We start from the raw sequence: 25,949 nt of genomic DNA, 5'->3' as shown, positions 1-25,949 counted from the left end.
GCCAGGATTTGATTTCCAGTGAGCATTTATAATTAATATAAATATATTTTCATGTAGACTTGTGAACATAAGTAGATAAACATATTAAAAACACACACACATAATTTATATATATATATATATATATATATCTTAATGTTAGAAAACTTATAAAAAATAACACATCTTTTATATTGTCTTTATTTGTTAGGACCTTTTTACATATGAATAAGTTGTATTGCACTTATCATTCTGTAAAATTCTTGTGAAAATATTTTTAGTTAAAACATCAGTCTCAAATACAACTTGCATTAGTAAAAACTCACAAAATGATTAAATTATAATAGTTTAAAATCATATGGTAATCAATTGTACATCAAAAGTAGTTTATGAAAACAATAGGATTTTATTATATGATTGTGACATCAAGAATTTGAAAAATGCACACATTCTTATGAAAATTAATAAATTATCACATTAAAAAAATAATTAGAGCTTTTGTAATGTGCACGTCTAATTTGGACTCTAATTCAAATGGTAAGTGAATATAATAAATTATTCTTCAATTAAGGTAAAAATTATAAACTTTTGAGGTTTAGAATTTACACTCCAAAAATCCTTATACTTTATGGTATGGATAGATAAACTTAACTCAATAAACAAATATTGGCATCAACCTTAATTGTTTTGTGACAATGAGGCAGCTTAGTAGTGTAATAGAGTAAATCAATCTAGCAAGGCTAAATAGAGTACAAAACTCATATCAAGGCTTAATCATCTCACCAAGAAAAACTTAGTTTTCAAGTCACTGATGAAGAGACAAATGGAAGTTCCCACAATTATAATAAATAACATCCAATATCCTATTGTGAAGAAGTCTATAAAACACCACATACCTTGAGTATTTCATGAACCATCCAGACCAACCTAATTGCAATTCCACCCAGACAAATATGAGCTAGCAATCAACCCAGTTGCATACCAACTCCTTTTTTTTAGCATATTTTGCTAAAGCTTGGGCCACAGCTAATGGCACAAGGCTTGCTCTTTGAGCAATCAATTCCCCAAATTGCTGGCCCAAAATAACAGTATCTTCCAATGTTGCACATTCTCTTATTATAGTTTTAGGCTCAATCTGCCAAAATACTATAGTAAAAGTGTTAACCATATTTGTCTAGTTTTTCAAATGAATAGTCTGGTCTCAATAAAGGTTCCTTGTACAGCTGGTTTATATAGCTTAGATTGACTCAATATATTCAGTACATACCTACAAAATACATACTCAACTACTTCAATTCAATATCTGATCAATTTGGGGCATCAACCCAAAGTTAATATTTATGATCCTAATACCATTAAGCCAGTCAAATAGAAAATCAACTTGTATATTATTCAATGCTGTTACACAAATATTATACACTACTTAAAACTTGAAAGGGTGTCATAAGTAGCTTTGAATGGGAAACAGATCCATCAAAAGTTACAAACTCCACCCTTAAACTAACTCTTAATCTAAATTGACAAAATGACCTTATGCCATTTTCACCCAAATTATATAACCTTATGCCCCCTTCCCAAACTAATTAGTGAAATGCCACTCTTTTGTAACTCGATTTTCTCAAAATCAAGTTACCAAAAAAAAAAAAAAAATTTCTGAAGTCTTATAGTGATGTTTTTAAGGACCTATAGTGACATTTTAAGGATTTATAGTGACGTTTTGTAACTCGATCTTCATGAAATCGAGTTATAGGTAATAAAATTGCCTATAACTCGATTTCATAGAGATCGAGTTACAAAACGTCACTATAGGTTTTTAAAAACGTCACTATAGGGCTTAACTCGATTTTGAGAAAGTCGAGTTTCAAAAGAGGAGCATTTTCCTAATTAGTTTGGGAATGAGGGCATAAGACAATTTGGGTGAAAAGGGCATAAGACAATTTTGTCCAATCTGAATCCCATAACATGAAACAAAGAAATACTAAATCCAATTCACTTGATCTAGGATCCTAGCTAGTCAATTTTTCTTGGGTCATTGTCCAATTCACTATTTGATGAAGAAACACATGGCAACTTCCCACAATCATAATTTATACCATCAAATATCAAACCGTAAAGACCGTAAAGACGCCTATAGAATATTGCATCCCTTAAGAATTTCATGAACCATCCAGATCCATCTTGCTGCACCCAACCTGCTAGATATGAGCTCATGATAACTAGGGGTGGCAAAATCAACCCAAACCCATTTGTCCACCCAAACCCACCCACTTAAATTAGACCCAAACCCACCCAATTATTAATTGGGTTAAATGGGTATTAACCCAATTAAACCCAATTAACATTAATGTTTATTGGGTTTTAATTGGGTACCCAATTGACCCAACTATGATCCAACTATTATTTCTACAAATCACCCAACTCTAAAATGCCCCAAAATCACTAAAATTACCAAATACCCCTTCAACCTAAAAAATGACCAAAATAACACCTAAACCTAAAAATGACCAAAATACCCCTAAAACCTAAAAAAAGACCAAAATACCCCTTAAACTTAAAAAACGACCAAAATACCCCTAAAACCTAAAAATTACCAAAATACCCCCAAAACCTAAAAATTACCAAAATACCCCCCAAAACCCAAAAAATTACCAAAATATCTCAGAACCCCAAAAAATGACCAAAATACCCTCAAAACCTAAAAATTACCAAAATACCCCAAAAACCCAAAAAATTACCAAAATACCCCTGAAACCCAAAAAATGACCAAAATACCCCGAAATCCAAAAAATGACCAAAATACCCTCGACACCCAAAAAGTTACCAAAATACCCCTGAAACCTAAAAATGACCAAAATACCCCTGAAATCCAAAAAATGACCAAAATACCCCTAAAACCTAAAAATGACCGAAACACCCCCAAAACCTAAAAATTACCAAAATCCCTCTAAAACCTAAAAAATGGGCAAAATATCCCCAAAACCTAAAAAATGACCAAAATATCCCCAAAGCCTAAAAAATGACCAAAATAACCCCAAAACCTAAAAAATGACCAAAATATCCCCGAAACCTAAAAAATGTCAAAATACCCTCGAAACCTAAAAAATGGCCAAAATAACCCTGAAGCCTAAAAATTGATCAAAATAATCTAGAAACCTAAAAATGACCAAAATAACCCCCTAAAACTATAAAATGACTAAAATACCCCCCTAAACCTAAAAAATTACTAAAATACCCATGAAACTTAAAAAATGACCAAAATACCCTCAAACCTATAAAGTGACAAAAATACCCCTAAACCTTTGAAATGACCCAAATAAATCCAAAACCTCTAAAATGGCCACAAACAACCTGAAACCTCTAAAATTACCAAAAATACCCTTAAACCCTTAAAACGAGCAAAATACATCTAAACCTATAAAACTACCAAAATACCCCTCAAAATATCTAAAATGACCAACATATCACTAATCCTATAAGATGAACAAAATACACCCGAAGACTCTAAAATTACCAAAATAGGGGGTTGAGGTATTTTGGATGCTGCAAGGGTATTTTCGTTAAATTAAAGGTTCTAAGAGTATTTCAGTCATTTTGTAGGTTTTGAGGGAATGTCACTAATTTTTTAGGTTTTAGGGGTGTTTCGTTAACTTTTAGATTTTAGGGCCATTTTTTGTAATTTTCTAGGTTTTGGAGGTCGTTTAATAACTTTTTAGGTTTTGGGGATATTTTAATCATTCTTTAGGTTTCCGAGCTATCTTAGTCATTTTTAGGTTTAGGGGATATTTTGGTCATTTTTTATGTTTAGGGAGTATTTTGGTCACTTTTTAGTTTTAGGAGGGATTTGGGTAATTTTTTTAGATTTAGGGTGTATTTTTATCGACTTATAGGTTTAAGGGGCATTTTTGTCATTTTATAGGTTTCAGGTTATTTTGGTCATATTTAATTTTTAGGGTACTTTGGTCATTTTTTAGGTTTCAAGGGGTATTTCAGTTAATTTTTGGGTTTCGAGGGTATTTCGATCATTTTTTAGGTTTCAAGGGTATTTTGATCATTTTTTGGTATCTAGGTTATTTTGGTCAATTTTTTGGCCATTTTAAGGTTTCGGGGGTATTTTGGTCATTTTTAGGTTTCGGCGTTATTTTGGTTAATTTTTAGACTTCGAGATTATTTTGATAATTTATTAGGTTTCGGGGGTATTTTGGACATTTTTTGGGTTTTCGGGGTATTTTGGTCATTTTTAGGTTTTGGGGTATTTTAGTCATTTTCTATGTTTCGGGGGGTATTTTGGTAATTTTTAGGTTTCAGGGGGTATTTTGGTCATTTTTTGGATTCTTGAGGGTATTTGGTCATTTTGTAGGTTTTGTGATTATTTTGGTAATTTTTAGGTTTTAGGGGTATTTTGGTCATTTTTTAGGTTTTGGGGGGTATTTTGGTCATTTTAAGGTTTTTAGGGTATTTTGGTAATTTTTTTGGTATTTTGGTTTCTGGGGTATTTCGGTCATTTTTTGGGTTTCGGGAGTATTTTGGTAATTTTTTGGGTTTTGGGTGTATTTTGGTCTTTTTTTAGGTTTTGGGGGTATTTTGGCAATTTTTAGGTTTCGGGGGTACATTGGTCATTTTTTGAGTTTCGGGGGTATTTTGGTCATTTTTTGGATTTTGGGAGTATTTTGGTCATTTTTTGGGTTTCGGGGGTATTTTGGTAATTTTTTAGGTTTTGGGGTATTTTGGTCATTTTTTAGGTTTTTGGGGGTATTTTGGTCATTTTTAGGTTTTTGGGGGTAATTTGGTTATTTTTTGGATTTTAGGGGGTATTTTGGTCATTTTGGGTTTTGGGGGATATTTTGGTAATTTTTGAAGATTTTAGAGTACTTTGGTCATTTTCACTTTAGTGGCATTTTGGTAATTTTGATAATTGGGTAATTGGGTGGGTTGGGGTTTACTCATAATAATTGGGTTGGGTTGGACTTGGGTTAGAAACAGTTAGTTAAATGAGATTTAAATGGGTTAATGAATTTTATATGCCCAACCCAATTATGCCCAGCCCAAACTCACCCAAACCCACTCATTTGCCACCCCTATGATCAACCCAGCAGCACGCCACTTCCTTTCCTTAACATATCTTTCTAAGGCCTTAGCCACTTGATTTCCTGCCACAAGCTTTTTGTTCTTGATGATTAAGTTCCCAATGTGTCTGCCTAAAACAACAGCATCTTCCAATGCTGAGCAACCTCCTTGTCCTAGGTCGGGTGTCATGGGATGCATAGCATCACCAGCCACTGTGATATTCCCTTTGCTGAGGTTTCCAATTATTACGTCCCATGGAAATCTAAACATCAGGGGAGCCCATGTCACTGTTGAAAGATCTGAATGCTGGACAATTCTCAAGTACGATGTGGGGAAGTTCTTGGCAAAGTTACTAATAACTTCACTTTTTCATATCAAAAAAAAAAAAAAAAAAAAAAAAAACTTCACTTTTTATTAGCTCAGGGTCATGTGCGATATCCTCGCCTGGAATGATAAAGATGGTTAGAATAATAGTTAAATAATTAATATTCACTATGTTCTAATAGTTTAAATATTTGAAACAATTGGTAATTTATTAAAGATACCCACTTCTTTTAATTGGTAACAGATTAATAGAAGTGACTAATAATATAATATACAACTTCATTGCCAATTTTGATTCAATCAATCTAATTGATGCTGCCAATAATTTTTTTAAGAGTATCAAATAGTTGTAAGTAGAATACAAATCATCTGTAATACATTTTGTGTTTCACTTTATGTTTCATCAATTACAACTTATCATGTGTTTATTTTTTTCCATTTTAAACTTTGGCTATTTTATAAGGAAAGTTAAACAAATACATGACAAGTTGTGATTAATAGAACATAAAGTGGAACACAGAAAATAGTATAGAGGATTTGCATTCCAGTAAATATGGACACAATTTTTATTTTTATTTTTCGAATCACGGACAAAAAAAAAATGACAATATTTGATTGATGGGCATTAACCTAAATTTTTATAGGTTATGACCCAATTGTGTTAAATTAATTTCTTCTATGTGAGATTTCCACTCACACATGTATACCCATGTAAAGGTAAATATGGTTTAAACTTCTAGTAGGTTTATTTTGCTTGAGGGAAGGGCTTGAAATTCAGGACAAGGTAGCTAGTATAAATTTGTGCTTAACAATATTTATGGACTCAATTTCGAAAATCTTTGACAATATTGGTGCCAATATAAGATAAGTATTAAGGTGGAATGAAAAGGCTTAACCTCTTGAAGATTTGCTAGGGAGATTTGTGAGAAACCAGTAGAGCTCTTTATCATTGAGAGGAATAAAGCCAGCCCTCTAACAATATTTATGGACTCAATTTCGAAAATCTTTGACAATATTGGTGCCAATATAAGATAAGTATTAAGGTGGAATGAAAAGGCTTAACCTCTTGAGGATTTGCTAGGGAGATTTGTGAGAAACCAGTAGAGCTCTTTATCATTGAGAGGAATAAAGCCAGCCCTCTTGCCTATAGTTACAAATTGTTGTGCTTCATGGTTCAGCCCATGGCCTTCAGGAAATATGGCCAACCCACGCACGGCCCATCGGCCTGAATTAACAGGAGTGGTGAGTCTTAACCAATGTGCCACCACAAAGTGCACCCCATCACATCCTATCAGAGCCTGTAACATTCATTTTTTTTTTTTTTTTTTTTTTTGAGGAACCGGTAAGAAAACATTCAAATTAGAGAAAAGAAAATTTGACAAGAACGTAAATGCAACCTTTACTATTTAGTAAGTTTAATGTTTGACTTACTGTAAGTTTCGGAATTATAAGGATTTATGTGGTAATGTAAGAAATTTTTTTATTTGTATAAAATAAGTTTTTTGGGGAGTGGTGCTTAGTATCAATAAGTCTAGGCAAACAATTTTTTTAACAATTGCTACACTATTTGTAATGATCAGTGTATGGTAAAAATTATGTTCGTGATGGACTCATTTGAAAGAAAGCAATGTTGTTCTAATCACTTCTAGCCAACTTAGTGAAAAATGTTTTTGCTATATAGTATTGCGCTGGCCATATATAATTCCTATTTACCTTTGCTTTGATGCTAACTCCATTTTCCATGTGAATGATAGCATAGGATGAGCCTTCTTCTACCTGATTTACAACGGACTTGAGCTTGGAAGAGTAACGGACGGTTTCCATGGGCAATTCCTCTGCCAGAGCTTCCAGTAAGGCTTTACGATGTACTATTCTATGTTCATGTCCATTCCTGCGTCACCACCAATGGGTAATAATGAACTTGGGAATGTGCAGGGAAGATGGATCTGAATCAAAAGAAAGTGAAAACATGAAGGATGTGGTTCATGTAACATACTTATCAGGTTTGGTGGAAGGGACCTGTTGAGTTTCTCCGGTGTCAACATTTGTTACGTTCCTCCTATTATATAGAAACATGGGAAAAAAAAATAAGCAAAAATATAATTTGGGGTAACAGTTAATTTGGTTTTTACATTTTGGTAACAGTTAATTTAGTTACTGTTATTTTTAACTTGCAGTCAATTTAGTCACATAATGGAATATGCCTACATAGCAAACAAATTGTACACTTGGCACACTTAAACTTAAATGGCAAGTAAAATAATGTTAAACAAATTTATTTGACATTTAGGGTCCGTTTGGATACAGCTGAAAACTGAAACTGAAAACTGAAAAACACTGTAGCGAAATAATTTTTAAATGTGTGAATAGTATCGTGGGACCTATTTTTAATGAAAAAGTTGCTGAAAAGTGAAATTTGTGGGTCTGTGAACAGTACACGATATGCTGTGATTGGTCCAAAAAAATTTGAAAAGTCAAAGTTTGCGGCTACTGTTCATTGAACAGTAGCCGCAACACCCAAAACGCTCCAAAACGCGTGAAAAAAAAAAAAAAAGCAAACAAAACGCAAACACAGTTTTTTTCAGCCGAATCCAAACGCTCTCTTAGTGCCGGTTTGGATCCAGCTGAAAGTCAAGTCTGCGTTTTGCGTTTTGCGTTATACTTTTTTTTTTTTTTTTTTTTCTGCACCGTTTTTGCTTTAGGGGGACAAGAGTACTATTCACATACTGTTGAGCACTGTTCATATACTGTTTGGCACTGTTCACATGTTAAAAAATATTAAAAATGGGTCCCATGATACTATTCACACATTTAAAAATAATTTTGCTATAGTATTTTTAGTTTTCAGTTTCAGTAACAATAAGTTCAATCCAAACGGACCCTTAAATAATGTCACGTTAGCATTTAAATTAAAAAATAAATAAAATTTTCAATTTTAAAAAGGAAAAATATTTGTAAAAACGTTCACAATTTTTTTTGGCATTTTCTTAGTAACCAAACACACCAACACCAAAACACAAAAATCATATTTACCAATCACCAACTACCTAGCAATTCAAACCGCAACATCATCTTTGTAACAACATGTTAGGTCTAATCCCTTCTCTTTATCTTCAGTCTCTTTTCTCTTTTTATTCACCTATACCCCCTTAGAGAGAGAGAGAGAGAGAGAGAGAGAGAGAGATCCTTTGCCTTGGAAGCCAGCTCCTCAAATTGAACCATAAACTAGGAAGAAGAATACCATTTGATGTAATGTTTGGAATCCCTTCGTTCGTCAAATTGGTCAAACCTTACCTTTTTTTTGTTGTTGTTAATTTATGAGATGAGAAAGCATAGGTCCACAAAGTTAAGCAAATAACTCAGTTATGCCAAAGATGCATCACTTTGCTACACGTTGTGGGTATTTTGTTCTAATTTGGGGTTTTTTTACTTTGGTTTGCTTGAAATCTAACTTCTTTCATAACTTGCAAATATTTCTTTTTGAAAATCTACCATTTTCACTAAAATACGTGGACCCACTTGAGCAATTTGACTTGTGCTCTCTTCAATCTTTACCATTTCTTCGGATTTCCTCTTTGGACAATTTTATATTTTTTCTTCCTATTTTTTGAATCACAACAGTTTGCAAAGTCAATCCAAGAAGCTATATGAGTTACCCGCAAACCCAATAAAGTCAATGCTTTCTGCCCTTCAATTCTTCAATTCAAATTTTAATTTTAAATTGAGAAATTAATTTTTTTGGGTTGATGTTGTTCTTCTTGGTTCAAGTTCTTCTGTTCTTTATTTTATTTTTATTTTTTTGGGTTTATGATTTTTCTTTCTTGTTCAAATTTTCTTTTCTTTTCTCCTTTAAAATTAAGAATTTAATTTTTGTTTATTTTTCAATTTAAATGCTAAAATGACATTTTTTAAATGTGAAATAAATTTTTTTAATATTATTTTTATTTGCCATGTAAGCTTAAGTGTGCCAAGTGTACCATCCATTTGCCATGTAGGCATATCCCGTTTGTGAGATAACGGCATAACTAAATTGATTGCAAATTGAAAATAACATGGACCAAATTGACTGTTACTAAAATATAGGAACTAAATTGACAATAACCCCAAAATGTAGGGACTAAAATAGTGTTTTTACCAAAAAAAAGAAGAAGAAGTAGTAAACATAGATTGTTACCTCCCTCCCCCAAAAAATATATACATCTTTACTGTGATATGTATATGATCATTTATTTTTGGACATAATATATTTCTACTTTATCATATTAATTTTATAAGATTATGGAGATGAGATTTATATGTGTTTAAGACAATTAGGCAAGGCTTAAATTGAACATAAATAATAAAAAAAATTAAAAAACTAAATAAACAAAGCTAATCCAAGGTAACACATGCGTATGTGTACATGTAAACTGCAAAGTGAGCAAAATGTCTTCAAAAAGAATAAAAACTCATGAGGAAATAGTAAATGAATTATTTTAGTGACACCAAATTTCAGAGTTTGTTGAGATTTGTGATTGTGGGTGGTGGGCACATTTTTCCCATATAAACCCACCACTTTTTATTGAGCACTTACTCGACAAGTTGGGAAATTAAGAGTAAAAATTGCTGTGTCAATAGTAATATTAATTTCAAATAGCATTAAAAGAACACATATACAACTGTTATTTGAAATGAAAGTGGTGTGGAAGTAAAGTACTTTTTGCAAGGGGCATAAGTGGTGGTGAGCTTGTGAGATACGCCGAGGGCATCAAGGGCAAGCCAAGCATTTGGTTGAAGACCCAAGGCTCCACCTGTGGCTCTTAGCCCTTCTGATTTCTCTAATACCAATGCTCCAACCCCAACTCTCTTCAAGGCCATTGTCGTTGCTAAACTTGCTATTCCTACCCCCACTATCACCACATCTTGCTCCTCCATCTCTCTCTCTCTCTCTCTCTTTCTCTCTCTCAATTAATCTCAAAAGCATGAATACAAATGGGAGGTCTAGAAGTGTTCTATATATATAATTTGTATTGGACCCAAACCCTTTTTTGATAAAATGAGCAGAATAGGAAGCTCATGTGAAAGGGAGTGGAGGACTATTCCAAAGGGTATAAAAACAACGGGGAAATTACACTTTACCACCCTAAACTATGCCCTAGATTACACTTTGCACCCTAAACTATTCGAATGCACAATTTACACCCTAAACTATGACAATTGTTACACTTTGCACCCCAACGTTAGTTTTACAGTTAAGTTTGACAAAAATATAAAACATGTGACTTGCACATGGGTATTACTTAAGTGACACAAACTTAAAAGACCAAACCCCCCATCTTCTCAATCAATTAAATTTTTTTTCCAGCTCTCTCATGCGTACCAACCCCTCTCCCCAAATCAAAAATCTCTGCTGTCATAAATCCCCAAATCAAAATCATCTTCGGCACACCACCGTGACACCACTCTTAATTGTGGAGCAACACATTTTATTTATCAACTTTCAGATAAGCCAATGATTTTGCAACATAGCAAGTGAAAATTCCTGAATGGTTTTGAAGGAAAAGCTGTTACGGTGGAGCAATGAGTAATGGTTTTCAGAATAACCCTCCATGCTAGTTTCCTAGATTGCTGTAAAAAACTAAATATGTGCACAAACAACAAAGAACAGCAAATGATGATAGAAAAATTCAATTGAAAACTTTGTACATAATCCAATTATTAATACCGCAGAATAGTATCTTCTTGTCCTTACCTAGGCATTAGGATCAAAGAATGTCAAATGCATCCATATCTACACACTTCCCATCCTTGAAGCACACTACCAACTATATAAATATGAATAGCAAAAAAATACTAAGCTACAACGAGCAAGGAAATCTAGATCTCTATTATTATTATTATTATTTTTTTTTTCAGAAGGTTATCTAAATCATGAAGTCTAGAGATTGATGCTTCTAGGAATAACGGTAGTGGAGTGGCAGTGGTGTCAAAGATGATTTTGATTTGGGGATTTAGAGTTACAAGGATTTTGAATTGGGGGAGAGGGGCTGATACGCACACGCATATGAGAAACCTGGAAAAAAAAAGTTTTGTTTTTAATTGATTAGGAAGAAGGGGTTTTTGGTCTTTTAAATTTGTGCTACTTAAGCAATGCACATGTGAAAGTCACATGATTCATATTTCCATTAAACTTAACTATAAAACTAACATTGGGGTGTAAAGTGTAACAAAGATCATAGTTTAGAGTGCAAATTGTGCATTTGAATAGTTTAGGGTGCAAAGTGTAATTTGGGGCATAGTTTAGGGTGGTAAAGTGTAATTTTCTCAAAAACAATATCATATATAGGCTGTGTTTGGTTCGCGTAAAATCATTTCTGGAAAATATTCTATTTTCCGGAAAGGAAAACGTTTTCATGTGTTTGGTTGTCACAAAATTCATTTTACGGAAAATTAATTTTGGTGTTTGGTTCATTTAATCATTTTACCAGAAAATACATCAAATCCGGTGAAACGCTCGTCCGACGAGTGGCGCTTGTCGATTGCGATCGTCGATCGACGAGAGACGAGCGCGCTCGTCGATCGCGCTCGTCGATCGACGAGAGACGAGCACGCTCGTCGATCGCGCCGCTCGATCGACGATCGCGATCGTGCACCGCGCCGCTCGTCGGTGCGGTGAGATCGTCGGACGAGCGGCGCGATCGTCGATCACGCCACTCGTCGGCGCGATCGTCCCTCTCTCTCTCTGATCTGGGCTCTCTCTTCTCTCTCTCTCTCTCTCTCTCTCTCTCTCTTTCCGGAAGTCAATTGAAGTGAAAATGAAGGCAGAAATCATTTTCCGTGGTCAACCGGAAATCATTTTCCGAAAAATAACGTTTTCCGTGACAGCCAAACGCATGCATTTTCTGGAAAATCATTGCCGGAATCACTTTGAAGTCGATTCAAACGCAGCCATAGTCAACTAAAAGTTGCATGTACAAATTTGCATGTAGAGGCGACTAGTCAAAAAAGTTGGACGGTTAAGCATTACCCTCTACTAATTTTTTTTTTTGATAGTGAAACTCACAAGCATTTTCATTACTTAGGACAAATTGTCCTCACAATTTACATCCAACTGAACTTGAATAGCAATTACAGGGGGGGTGTCTTCCACCCAAATCTGACAGTCATGAATACCTCTAGCTTCCCTAGCCATAATATGCGCAGCAAAGTTATCATGTCTGCTAATATGGCTTACTAGCCAATGCTTAAAGGAACCAAGTCCCAATTTTATCCCTTCCACCACCTTCAAGATAGAGCTTGGCCACGATACTGCATTAGTGATTGCATTGACTACGACCTGTGCATCACTCTTTATTTCTACCTCCCACAAACCCAGGTCACGAGCCAAATTAATCCCTTCTTCCATTGCCATCGCTTCCACCTCCAAAGCACCTAAAGGGAGGGGAAAATTTCTGCTCAACGCGCCCATAATCTGTCCAACCTCATTCCTAATGACCACCCCGATACCACAACTTTTCAGGCTTGTAAACACTGCCCCATCAATGTTGACTTTGAATCGCCTTTGTTGAGGTGGACGCCATTTTGTTTTGATCGGGGCTTGGCTGCGACTAGAAGGTCAAAATTCATCTGCTACTTCTTTTGCATACTCCTTGGCCTCCAAAGCAATTCTCTTAGGATCCTTACATCTCCCTTCGTGCTTGAACACGTTACGGTTGTTCCATATCATCCACGCTGTTATGGCAAATAGCTCCCAATCTGAGTCACCATCCCTCTCATAAAGCGACCACACCACATCAATAAAATTATTCATGGGCTGCTTTAGTATGGGCAAGTTGATATCTACTTCCTTCCATACTTCCGTTGCAGCATAACAGTCCCATAATGCATGGCTAGACGATTCACAGCCTCCACAGAAGCCACAACTATTGTCTGAGGTCACTTTTCTTGATGCAAGGCAGAAGTTAGTTGGAATTATGTTCTTACACGCCCTCCATAGGAAATGCTTAATTTTATTCGGACAATGAAGCTGCCAAACCAACTTCCATAATCCTGCAATCTTCCCCTTATCTGAGCATTCTCCACCTCCTTTAGCCGGGCGCACTTCTTTAAGCACCTTGAGTGCCACAATGTACGCGCTTCTCACTGTGAATTCGTCGTTCTTTGACCAAGCCCAAATCAGGGAGTCCTTCGGCAATCTTGAGCTTAGGGGCATTCTGAGAATAACTTTCGTTTCATGGGGGGAAAATGTCTCCTTAATTTGATCCACCTTCCACATACTCGTATACCCGTCAATAATTTGCGCCACCTTTACCAGCTCAACATTCGGACCTTGGGGGGTAATTACCTTAAAATTGTTCGGGGTTGGAATCCACCTATCCCGCCAAATCTCCACTGATTTGCCATTACCAACACACCACCTAGACCCCTTTTCAGCCGTCTCCCTTGCTGCCATAATACTTCTCCACACATTGGAAGACTTTCTCCCCACTTGTGCTTCCAAGAAAGAACAACCTGCAAAGTACTTTGCTTTAAACACTCTGTGGGTAAGAGAGTTCAGGTTTTTACTTAGCTGCCACCCTAGCTTTGCTAGAAGAGCCAAATTGAATGCTTTAAGATCCTTAAACCCCATTCCCCCTTCTGATTTGAGTTGGCATAGTTTTTCCCATGAAATCCACGCCATCTTTTGCTCCTTCTCTTTTTGCCCCCACCAAAATTGACACACCATTGAATTGAGTTCATGACAAAGGGAATCTGGGAGTTTAAAACAGTTCATAGTATAGGTTGTAGTCGCTTGTGCTACTGCCTTAATTAGGATTTCACGACTCGCATTTGACAGCAGGTTTCCTTTCCAGCCTGCAATTCTCCTTCCAACTTGGTCCTTAATGCGACTAAAGGCCTTCTATTTCCCTTTCCCCACTAGAGTAGGCAGCCCCAAGTACCTTTCGTGCTTTTGGATAATTTGAGCTCCAAAAATCCCTTTTATCTCCTCCCTTATTTCCTTGCTGATATTCCTACTAAAGAAGAGTGATGTCTTCTTTTTATTTAGTTTTTGTCCCGATTCTTTTTCATAATTAGCTAGCACCTTTAGTACTCTATTGCCTTCCTCAATACAAGCTTTTCCAAAAATGATGCAGTCATCGGCAGACAAAAGATGAGAAATACGTGGTGCCCCTCTACAGACTGAAACTCCACTGATCATCCCTTCGCATTCCTCCTTTCTAAGCATAGTTGTCAACCCCTCCGCACACAAAAGGAAAAGGTAAGGCGATATAGGGTCGCCTTGCCGCAGTCCCCTTGTAGGTATGATCTTTCCCTTTGGCTCCCCATTTACATCACCTAAAAGAGCTCTAAAACATATAATAATCACTCATATTTACCACAAAAACAAAACTTTTGTTCCAAAACAGAAGAATTAGTCATAAATCTTTTATATACTAATCAAGATTATTATTTTTATCCCCCAAAAAAAAAAAATCGAGATTATTATATGTATCTTCTTATTATTCTATTGTATCTAAAATTAGTGGCTGCCTGCAATGATTTTCGAAAAGGATTTATAATTAAGATAAATATGTCTTCATACACTAGCCAACATATGAAGACACATATTACAAACACAGACATTATATATATATATATATATATATATATATATATATATATATTTATATATTTATACTGTTTATTTGTTAGAATCTTTTTACATATGAATAAGTTGTATTGCACTTATAATTCTAATGTAAAATTCTTATGAAATAATTTTTAGTAATTACGTAACTCTCAAATACAAATTATATTGGTTTTGTGCAACTCACAAAATAATTAAATTATAACATTTTAAAATCATATAGTATTCAATTGTACAAAAAAAGTTTAAAATATAACTTGATAACAACATCAAATTATAGAGTTTATTATACAATTGTAACATCAAGAATTTGAAATCTGCACACATTTTTATGAAAATTACTAAATTATTACATTAAAATTTGAGCACTTTGCGTTTTTGAAATGTATTTTTTATTTATTTACGATTTAGTACCAAAATTAACAGTTTGGTTGACAATTATCCACCTTATACTGTAAGAGTATTTACAATGTGAATCATAAATAATGAGAGGTTTTGTAATTTGCTATTTTTTTTTTTTTTTTTAATGTGAAATAAAGCAACTTTATTCAGAATAGGACAAAAACATTACATCCTGGACCACCAGGTTTTCAATACAACTTGGTGTTTCTTCTACCCATGCATGCAAAGATGACACACCTTTAGCAAACTGTGCTAACGTGTGGGCTACTTTGTTACCAGTGCGCGGTACATGATAGAACTGGACAGATCGAAACTTGTGAAGATGGGACACGGCACCAGCTACAATATTGGCAATAGACGAAGGCGCATCAGTGAGACAAAGCATGGCATTCGTTACTATTTGCGCATCACTCTCAAACACATAGTCCTTGATTCCCATATTCCAAGCAAACTCAACTGCTTCTTCCATGGCCTTAGCTTCCGTCTCGAGAGTACCCAGCGGAGCTGTCAACTTCTTACTCAACGCCGCCACAACTACACCATGGTGATCCCGGATAACAACTCCAATTCCGGCCTCTTTCTGATGTTCAAATGTCGCACCGTCCATGTTCGCCTTGTACCATGGTGGTTTAGGGAGTTGCCACATTGCCTCCATAGGTTCACGGTAAGGCCGAACTTCATGGTTGGCTGTTAAATATTCCTCCAAATAATTTTTTGTCCACCAAGCCAGAGTAGTAGCTGGCTTCCCACTCTTCCCATGCCGGACCTCATTCTGATTTGTCCAAATACCCCATGCTGTCACGACCATCAACCCGAGATTCTCCTCCGACCACTTTTTAATGTTTCGACCATACTACAGCAGGTCCAAAAATTCAGGGCAGCTATCCATGATGTGATCTTTATCAATACCCACCTCATTCCACACCTCCTTAGCTCGATGGCAGTGCCAGAGCAAGTGACCTGTTGTTTCCTCTGCTTTTCCACACAGCTCGCATATGTTGTCCGGAGTTACTTGACGACGGTACAGGTTAGCTTTCGTGGGCAAGATATTTCTGCATGCCCACCACGTGAAATTCTGGATTTTGTTTGGTACCCGCAAGTGCCAAATGAACTTCCAGAATTCTTTCATACACGTAGCGTTAGAACTTTCCTCAGATAATTGCTTACTCCTTTCTTGCAAAGCAACCTTATAGGCTGACTTTACCGAAAATTTTCCAGAAGAAGTAAGAGCCCATATAAAACGGTCTTCAGGCAGAGTTGGACTCAGAGCAATGGATAGGATAGACTCTACATCAAAAGGCATAAGAGTGCTACGAAGGGCTTCCAGATTCCACTCTCCAATCTGGTGGTCAATCAGGGTGGACACCATCACATCAGAGCTAGCTTCTGGACACGGTGTGACTACTTGGTAGGTAGATGATATAGGTAGCCATCTGTCACCCCAGACTTGCACCTTTTCCCCATTTCCTATCCTCCAACGACTACCTTTTTTGACAATTTGCTGTGCAAAGAATATGCTTCTCCAAGCATAAGACGGCTTTGCTCCCAAAGATGCAGAAAGAAAGTCTCCGTGGGGAAAATATTTTGCTCGGAAAACACAGTGAAACAGAGAGTTGGTGCAAGTTTGGAGCCGCCACCCTTACTTGGCAAGCAAGGCCAAATTGAATGCCTTCAGATCCCTGAATCCCATCCCACCACATTCCTTCGGTGTGCACATTTTCTCCCAACTAAGCCAAGCCATCTTGTCTACACCATTATTTTGTCCCCACCAAAATTTCCTGACCATCCCTGCTAGCTCATCGCATAGTGAATCCGGTAATTTAAAGCAACTCATGGTATATGAGTGTATAGCTTGGGCCACTGATTTTATTAAAATCTCCTTTCCTGCATTCGACAATAGCTTTTCTTTCCAACCTGAAAGTTTCTTTCCAAGCTTATCCTTAAGGTCATTGAAAGTATTCTTTTTGGATCTACCTACCAGGGACGGGAGACCCAAATATTTTTCATGTTGACGGATGACCTGGGCTCCAAATCTAGTTTTGATCTCCTCCTGAAGTGCACGTGGGGTATTCTTGCTGAAAAATAGAGCGGTCTTGGCCTTATTAAGCTGCTGACCCGAGGCAGCCTCATAAAGAGTGAATATACGTTGGAGCTCATTGCACTCTTCTAGAGTTGCTCTGCAAAACACCAAACTATCATCAGCAAAGAGTAAATGGGAGATTCTTAGGGCTTTTCGGCACACTGCAATTCCATGGATGGCTTGTCTTTCTGCTGCACGATGAAGGAGAGCAGACAAACCTTCTGCACAAAAGAGAAATAAGTAAGGTGATAGTGGGTCCCCTTGGTAAAGGCCTCTGGATGGAACAATTCTGCCTCGGGTTTGCCCATTAATACAAATGGAATAAGTGACAGTAGATATACACCGCATAATCACCTCAATCATTTTATGTTGAATACCCATCTTCCCCATAATGTTCTCCAAGCATTGCCACTCAACTCTATCATATGCCTTACTCATGTCTAGTTTTAGAGCCATCTCCCCCACTTTCCCAGTCTTTTTTTGGCTAATATGATGCATAGTTTCAAAGGCCACCAATACATTATTAGTTATAAAGCGCCCTTTTATGAAAGCACTTTAGTTCTCACTGACAATAAGAGATAGTACATTTTTCAATCTATTAGCTACTGCTTTAGAGGCTATTTTGTAAGTCACATTACATAAGCTAATGGGTCTATAATCAGTGATTTTCCTAGGATTAAGAACCTTAGGAATCAGAACAATATGGGTGTCATTAAAGTAAGGAGGAACAATGCCATGGTTGAGGAAGCCAAGGGCAGCTTGAATAACACAGTTGCTAGTGAAGGACCAAAACCTTTGGTAAAATAGAGGGGGCAGTCCATCAGGTCCCGGCGCAGTATGGGGGTGCATTTGCTTAATTGCCTGTGCTATCTCAGAAGCTTGGAAATCTCTTGCCAGGAGTTGGTTCATTTCTTCTGTGACTGAAGGAGTAACTGCATTAAGGAGCTCCGTCATTTCACCAGGCCGAGAAGAAGTGAACAAAGAGGAGAAATACTGCGTAGCAACATGCTCAATATCATCCAACCCCTCTTGCCAAACGCCATTATCATCTTCCAATCCCTGAATCCAGTTCCGTTGTTTTCTATTCGAAGCTTTTGTATGGAAAAAGCTGGTGTTTTTATCTCCCTCCTTTAGGTACCTGTTTCGAGACCGTTGCTTCCACATTACTTCTTCCGTGTCTAGCCAAGAGTTAAGGGCTAGTCTGACTTGTCGAATATTGTCCATGTTGTTCTCTGGGAAAGCTTCAAGCACCTGTAGTCTATTCTTCAGCAACTTAATTTGGCGGCCAACATGATCAAACTCTTGTTTATTCCACTGAGTGAGTTGAGCATGGCACTCGGAAATGCAGTTTTTCAGTGGATGGCCTATGGCAGTACATAAGCCATACTCCCATGCCTCCCGTACTACTTCCTCGCACCGAGGGTCACGAAGCCACATGGCTTCAAACCTGAAAGGTCTTGTGCCAACTCTCCTCCGTCTCCCATTCTGACCCCACCTTAGAGCGAGCATGCAATGGTCTGAGGCCGTGGTGGACAGATGGTGTAACTTCGCGTTTGCGAATCAGGAAAACTACTCCGGAGTGGCTAGAGCACGATCAAGCCTTATCCACCAACTATCTCCATTTACAAAAACCTTGCTCCAAGTAAACCGGGACCCCACATAGCCCAAGTCTCTGAAACGACATCTATTCATCGCTTCCTTGAACCTCTCCATTAGTTTCGGTGCTCTCGGGTTGCCTCCCAGTTTCTTTGCATCACTCAAAATTTCATTATAGTCCCCTATACACAGCCATGGTAGTGAATTTGAACTTCCTAACCTCTCAAGAATCTGCCAAGTCTCCTCTCTTCTACTTGTCTCCGGTTGCCCATAGAACCCCGTAAACCTCCATCTCCCCGAACCGTCATTTCCTCCTATTTCAGCATCTATGTGCCATGGGCCAAACGTTTGAATGTTAACCATAACATCCTTCTTCCACAATAAGGCCAAACCTCCCTTGCTTCCTATGCTGCCCACTACTAATCCTTTTGTGAATCCAAGCGTGTACTTTTTATTCGTCATATCTTCTTTGGACAACTTAGTTTCCATAAGGAAAACTAAGCTGGGATCTTCAAAGGCTATCACCTCCTGGAGTGCTCGAACTGTTCGGAGATTCCCAAGCCCCTGACAGTTCTAGCTTAATGCACTCATTGTTCTCGGCGGGACTGCCAAGCAGCCACTGCCGTTTCATTAAATTCCATAGCCATCAACCTGATCAACCTGCTTATTTCCGCCACCTCCATGTCCGTTTTCTTCTTTTTTAAAGTATTTTCTAACTCATTCTGTTCATGGTCTTGGGCTCCTCTTTTACTCCCAGCGTGGGTCTCCTCAGTAACCGGGGTAGCAATTTTCAGCCCTATAGTAATTCTTTTCCAAGTTCTTATAATTGGGCTATTTGTTTGAGACCCACTACAGGCAATAGCCTTCGTACTTGGGCCTTGATCCAACATATCCACCTGAATAGGCCCACCACTCTTACTGTCAGTCAACTCCTTGTCAGCACCTCCAAAGTTCCTGCATTCAATATCATCATCAAGATTATTAGTCAACATAGCAGAATCAGTGTTATTATTGAGAGCAATATCAATCTCCTTGATATGCGCCTGGAATTTATCATTGTCTGCGAGTTATTCTAGTAATGTTGTTTGTATTTTTTAGTAACGTTATTCTAGTAATGTTGTTTGTATTTTTTGGAAATATGTGTCTTTGCTAATTTTGCTTGTCCAATTTAGACTCCAATTCAGATGGTAAGTGGTTATAATATATTGTTCTTAAATTAGGGAGTTAAATATAAACTTTTGAGGTTTAGAAATTATGCTCCAAAGATTTAACCAGGTGATAAGATGAATAATTTTGGAATGCTATTCAATATGACCAAGTCACACACTTGGTTATTAGGATGAATCACACACTTGACCAACTCACTTGATTATTAGGATGACCAATTTCTAAATAAAAACTCTCTAACTTCTTCTGATATCTTATTGAAATTGATAGGTGAATACATTGAATGTGAAATAAATGCTTACAACTAAATGTTTGATAACTTCCATGACAAATGACAACTCTTTAAACTAACTCAGCATCACATCAGATTTATTAGGCTGGGACAACTACCAACAAGGCTTATAATTAAGTTTGAATGAATATTAAAGACAAATAAAAGAATATTGACTTATAAATAAATGACACAAGTCACCCATATAGCTGCCACATAAATTGACCCTACGCACCCACATCACTTGATCCCGGATTTTAGCTAGTAAATTTTTAATACATGTGTCAATTTCTTATTGGACCTAGAAACACCATATGGATGCTGAGTTGGAGTTTCAGAAACAATATATACTTTCTCATGAAACACAAGGCAACTTCCCACAATCATACTGCTTATCATTAGATATCAATCTAGAAAAATGCCTATAGAATATTGAATCCCTTAAGAACTTCATAAACCATCCAGACCCATCTTGTTGCACCCAGCCCGCTAGATACGAGCCCACGATCAACTTAGCAACACGCCACTTCCTTTCCTTAACATATCTTTCTAAGGCTTCAGCAACTTGATCTCCTGCCACAAGCTTTTTGTTCTTGATGATTAAGTTCCCAATGTGTCTTCCTAAAACAACAGCATCTTCCAATGCTGAGCAACCACCTTGTCCTAGGTCAGGTGTCATTGGATGCATAGCATCACCAGCCACTGTGATATTCCCTTTGCTCAGGTTTCCAAGTATTACGTCCCATGGAAATCTAAACAACAGGGGAGCCCAAGTCACTGTTGAAAGATCTGAATGCTGGACAACTCTCAAGTATGATGTAGGGAAGTTCTTGGCAAAGTTACTAATAACTTCTTTTTTTATCATCTCAGGGTCGTGTGGGATGTCCTCACCTGGAATGATAAAGATTGTTAGAATTTATAATAGTTAAAATTATTGAATTCAGTTTTAATTTTTGGGACAACCAATGATTTATAAAAAATACTTACTCCTTTTAATTGGTAATAGATTGGTGAGGTACTAATAATGCAATTTACAAATTGATTGGCAATTTTGACTCAATCAATCCCATTGATGTTGTCCATCATTTCTTTGTTTTTAGAGTATCAAATAGCTGTAAATATGGACTCAAAAATGAAAATATTTGATTGTTGGGCATTAATATAATAGGTAGAGATCGATAACTTAATCTAAAAGTTTAAGCCTAGCTATTAAGTTACGACCCAATTATTTTCTATTAATTCCTCAAGCTTTTATTTTTTTTTTCTTTGATGTGAGACTTCCACTCACGCTTGTATACTCGTGTTATGGTAAATATAACTATAAACTTCCAGTAGGTTTATTTTGCTTGGGGGTGAGGTAGCCTACTTGTATTAATGATCATAGTAGAAAGTTTATGTGAGGTTGGAAAACTGGCATAGTCACTTAAAATTCAAGTCAAGGTAGCAAGTCTGAATTTTACTCAATAATATGGACTCAATTTTGAAAACCTTTGACAAGATTAGTATAAATATAAGAGAAGGTATTAAGGTGGAATGAAAAGGCCTAACCTTTTGAGGATTTGCCTAAGAGAAACCAGTAGACCTCTTTATCATTGAGGGCAGCAAAGCCAGCCTTTTTGCCAATAGTTACAAATTGTTGGAAGTCAACGTCTAGCCCATGGCCTTCAGGAAATATGGCCAACCCACGCACGGCCCATCGGCCTGAATTGACAGGCGTGGTCAGTCCTAACCAACGGGCCACCACAGAGTGAACCCCATCACACCCTATCAGAGCCTGTAACATTCAAAATGGAGAAACAAAAATAAAAATTAAGCATGTAAAGTGTAACCTCTACTAATTAAGAGGTATAATATGGGCCCATAGTTGAGGCTAAGAGGTGGGTCTCAATATGGGCTTATTATACTCAATGACATTGTAGTCTCTTTATTATAAAACATAAGGTTTAAGGTTTAAGGATTTTTTTTTTTTTTTTTTTTTTTTTTTGGCAAATAAAAAATGGTTAGGAGAGGGACAACTATTGTGGCTTCTCTACCTAACTGTTAGCTTAATAGCCCCTAAACGCTCCCAGTCTCAGACTTCATCTATAATAAAATATAAGGAGCACCAATATGTCTCTAGTGGGAGAGCAATAACTCGAATCCAAGATGTTTTGCATAATAAAGTCTTGTTGGCCTAAGACCCCTTCTACTAGGCCATTAAATACGTTGGTAAGGTTTAAGGTTTGACTTATACTAAGTTTAGGATTTATAAAGATTTATATGGTAATAGGATTATAAGTAAGAGTTTTTGCTTATAAGGATTTATGTGGTAATATAAGGAATTTTTTATTTGTATAAAATAACTTTTTTGAGGGATTGTGCTTACATCAATATCTAGGCACACAATTTTTCACAATTTTTTTTTTCAATTGCTATTTTTTTTTTGTCATGATTAGTGCAAAATAAAAATTGTATTAATGGTGGACTCAATTGAAAGTGATGTTGTTCTAATCACTTCTAGCCAAATTATTAAGCAAAAAAGTTATCCTTAACAATGTGCTTAGTATATAATTCACCTTTGCTTTGATGCTAACTCCATTTTCCATGTGAATGATAGCATAGGATGAGCCTTCTTCTGCCTGCAGGTTTGCAATGGACTCAAGCTTGGAAGAGAAACGGATGGTGTCCACTGGCAATTCTTTTGCCAGAGCTTCCAATAAAGCTTTACGATGTATTGGTCTAGTTTCATGTCCATGCCTGCGTCACCACCAGAGGGAAATAATGGGTCAAGCTTTGTGAACTTTGGGATGGATTTGAAGCTGAAAATATGAAAGATAAGGTTTAATTAACATACTTATCAGGTTGGGGGAAAGTGATTTGTTGAGTTGCTCCAGTATCAATATTTTTTACGTTTCCCCTATTAAAAAAAAAAAAAAAAAAAAAAAAAACCGATATAGATCAAAATCTTAACTGTTATAAGATATGTACATGATCATATATTTTCTGGACATAATGTATTTCCACTTATTCATATTAATTTTATAAGAGTATGAAATGGAGATGGGATTTATGCACTTTTTGAATTAATTTATATATATATATATATATATATTTATTTTGTGAAAGCACAGTTATACTTTTATAATAAAAAAAAGCTTTAAATATATTTTTGGAAGGCAAGCTTGAAAATAATATATTGTAGATAAATAAATAAAGCTAGAAGCCAACAAAGAATAGCTAATCCAAACTTAATTTAGCTTTGTATTTTATTTTTTTAATAAATTTTTCTCTCGTTTCTCACGTCTCTCACATCAGACTGTCTCTCTCTTCTCCTCAGGCTCTCTTCCTTCTCTACCTCTTCCACTGAACAAATCATCAAATTCATCAAGTTCAAAACCATATCATCAAACCCATATATAAATTTATGCAAATCATCAAAGAAGAAGAAGAAGCGGTCAAGAAGAAGAAAAGGAAAAAGAGCAGTGGCTAGAAGTTACAACAGTAGCTAGCACAAGAAGAAGTAGCGGCTACAGCTGTAGCACCAGAAGAAGCATCGACAGCGCCCAGCAGATGAAGGAAACGGAGGTACTGCCATGGAGGTTTGCCTTTATGGTGGCCATGTGAGCTTCAGCCATGACCATAGAGGCCCAACCATGGAAGTTTTGTGGTGGTCAGGAGAGAAGAGAGCTGAGAAATGAGAGAGAAAGACAGATAAAAGAGACAATGAGAACTAAAAATAATAATAATAAATAATTATTTAAATAAAAGGGTATATAATAGTCAATAGATAATTTGAGTGTTCTGTAGAAATAATGGTCTAAAATAAAAAATAGAAAAAGTAGATTTTTATGTTAATATAAAATGAAATATTTAATCAGACTAACGTGAATGCTTGCATAAGTGAGAGTGTGTGCAAATAAAAGTGAGCAAAATGTCTTCAAAGGAAGTCTAAAAATTTCATGAAGAAATTTAAAATGGCATAGAAACGCATGATTGTTATCTGAAATGGAAAAAGGAAACTCCTGAAATGAAAATGGTGCGAAAGTACAGTACTTTCTCAAAGGGGGATAAGTAGTGGTGGTGAGCTTGTGAGGTACACCGAGGGCTTCAAGGGCAAGCCAAGCATTTGAGTGAAGACCTATGGCTGCACCTGTGGCTCTTAGCCCTTCTGATTTCTCCAACACCAATGCTTTAACCCCTACTCTCTTCAAGGCTATTGCTGTTGCCAAACCCGCTATACCTGCCCCTACTATCACCACATCATGCTCCTCCATCTCTGTCTCTCTCTCTCTCAAATAATCTCAAGCATGAATGAAAATGGGAGGTCTGAGTGTTCTATATTTATATATACCAATTCTTTTAGAAATTTCAAAGACAAGTTCAAAACAATGAACATTATTTGTGTTGGACCCGCACCCTTTTACAAAAAAATGTATTTGCGTGTCATAAGGTACTGGTCAAAAATGACCAGTAAAAAAAAAAGACTAGTAAAAAATGTTGGGCGGTTGTGCAAAAGATAACGTATTCAATTTTTACACGAAGGAATATATATAGATACTTATGTTGCACATGTGAAAACCTGATGTTTCAACTGTCAGCACCATCACATTAAAGAAAAACTTTGGTTTAGATATTCAAAACAAAGGAGAGGCTGCACGTGTGAGCAACCTCTCCTTTTTGTTTTTTGTTTTATTTTGTTTTTCGTTTTTTGTTTATTTCACTATATTCGTTCACGGCGAGCGGAACCGAATGGCAAATTGTTCACTAAAACTGTACGTCAACCATTTGGAATTTTTTCTGCTCAAAAAAAAAAAAAAAAAAAAAAAACCCCATTTGTTGTTTTGATTACATATGCTGGGAGAATCTAGCCTTTAGCCCTTGTTTGGCAACATATTTGGCAATATGCTCATGTTTGCAAATTATATAGGGGTGTGCCCCTGTTTTAGTACTCGATGACACTAAAATCGAGTTACTTAAAGTACTCGGTTATGCTAATGCTGAGTTATATGCAGGTTCCTGCGACATTGGCAGTCCAGCTTGGCTTTTGGGCAATAAAATATTCTCGCGTTACTATTTGTAACTCAGTAGTGGGGAAATTGAGTTATGTGCAGAGTAAATTTTGAATGTACAGTATCCAAAACAGTTTGTCTCCTTCTCTCAGTCTGATTAGTTGCCACCCTTAATCCGTTTTGTCTCCCACCCTTAATCCCCACCCTTAATCCGTTGTCTCCCACCCTCAATCTGTTCAGAATAGAGAAAGTGAAGTTCGCATTTTGAAGTTCTCTTATTTCTACCCATTTCTACCCATAGGCCGAAGCGCAACGCAAACCCACACCCAAAACTCTCACCATAACCCTCACCATAGCATAAGGTCAACCCAATCCATCTTCAGAGTTAAAGGATTAGAAACATATTAAGGTAATTTCATCATTGCTGAGTTCAATTTTTTTCCCCTTGCATTTAATCTGAGTTAAGTGTGG

At 36.5% G+C, this 25,949-nt stretch overlaps 3 protein-coding genes across 3 annotated transcripts; all 3 read right to left on the bottom strand.

Annotated features, from left to right (window-relative positions):
* Positions 1-1,989: 1,989 nt before the first annotated feature.
* On the bottom strand, positions 1,990-12,757 carry LOC115950118 (monooxygenase 2-like). Its single transcript, XM_031067365.1, has 8 exons — positions 12,432-12,757; positions 10,064-10,309; positions 7,364-7,426; positions 7,081-7,258; positions 6,431-6,665; positions 5,452-5,487; positions 5,042-5,402; positions 1,990-2,185 (listed from the first exon to the last, which is right to left on the bottom strand). The coding sequence occupies exons 1-8, from the start codon at positions 12,755-12,757 to the stop codon at positions 1,990-1,992; spliced, it is 1,641 nt and encodes a 546-aa protein (XP_030923225.1).
* Positions 12,758-16,830: 4,073 nt separating this feature from the next.
* Positions 16,831-20,230, bottom strand: LOC115950756. Its single transcript, XM_031067994.1, has 2 exons — positions 18,250-20,230; positions 16,831-17,553 (listed from the first exon to the last, which is right to left on the bottom strand). Exons 1-2 carry the CDS (start codon positions 18,963-18,965, stop codon positions 17,016-17,018), a joined length of 1,254 nt encoding a protein of 417 aa, XP_030923854.1. The 5' UTR covers positions 18,966-20,230; the 3' UTR covers positions 16,831-17,015.
* A 592-nt stretch (positions 20,231-20,822) lies between these two features.
* On the bottom strand, positions 20,823-25,073 carry LOC115950116 (monooxygenase 2-like). Its single transcript, XM_031067364.1, has 6 exons — positions 25,049-25,073; positions 24,523-24,769; positions 23,324-23,386; positions 23,046-23,226; positions 22,039-22,264; positions 20,823-21,381 (listed from the first exon to the last, which is right to left on the bottom strand). The coding sequence occupies exons 1-6, from the start codon at positions 25,071-25,073 to the stop codon at positions 20,846-20,848; spliced, it is 1,278 nt and encodes a 425-aa protein (XP_030923224.1). The 3' UTR covers positions 20,823-20,845.
* Positions 25,074-25,949: the final 876 nt, after the last annotated feature.

This window comes from Quercus lobata, chromosome 6 (assembly GCF_001633185.2).
Source record: "Quercus lobata isolate SW786 chromosome 6, ValleyOak3.0 Primary Assembly, whole genome shotgun sequence".
Lineage (NCBI taxonomy): Eukaryota > Viridiplantae > Streptophyta > Magnoliopsida > Fagales > Fagaceae > Quercus > Quercus lobata.
This window is presented reverse-complemented; position numbering and strand designations above follow the sequence as displayed.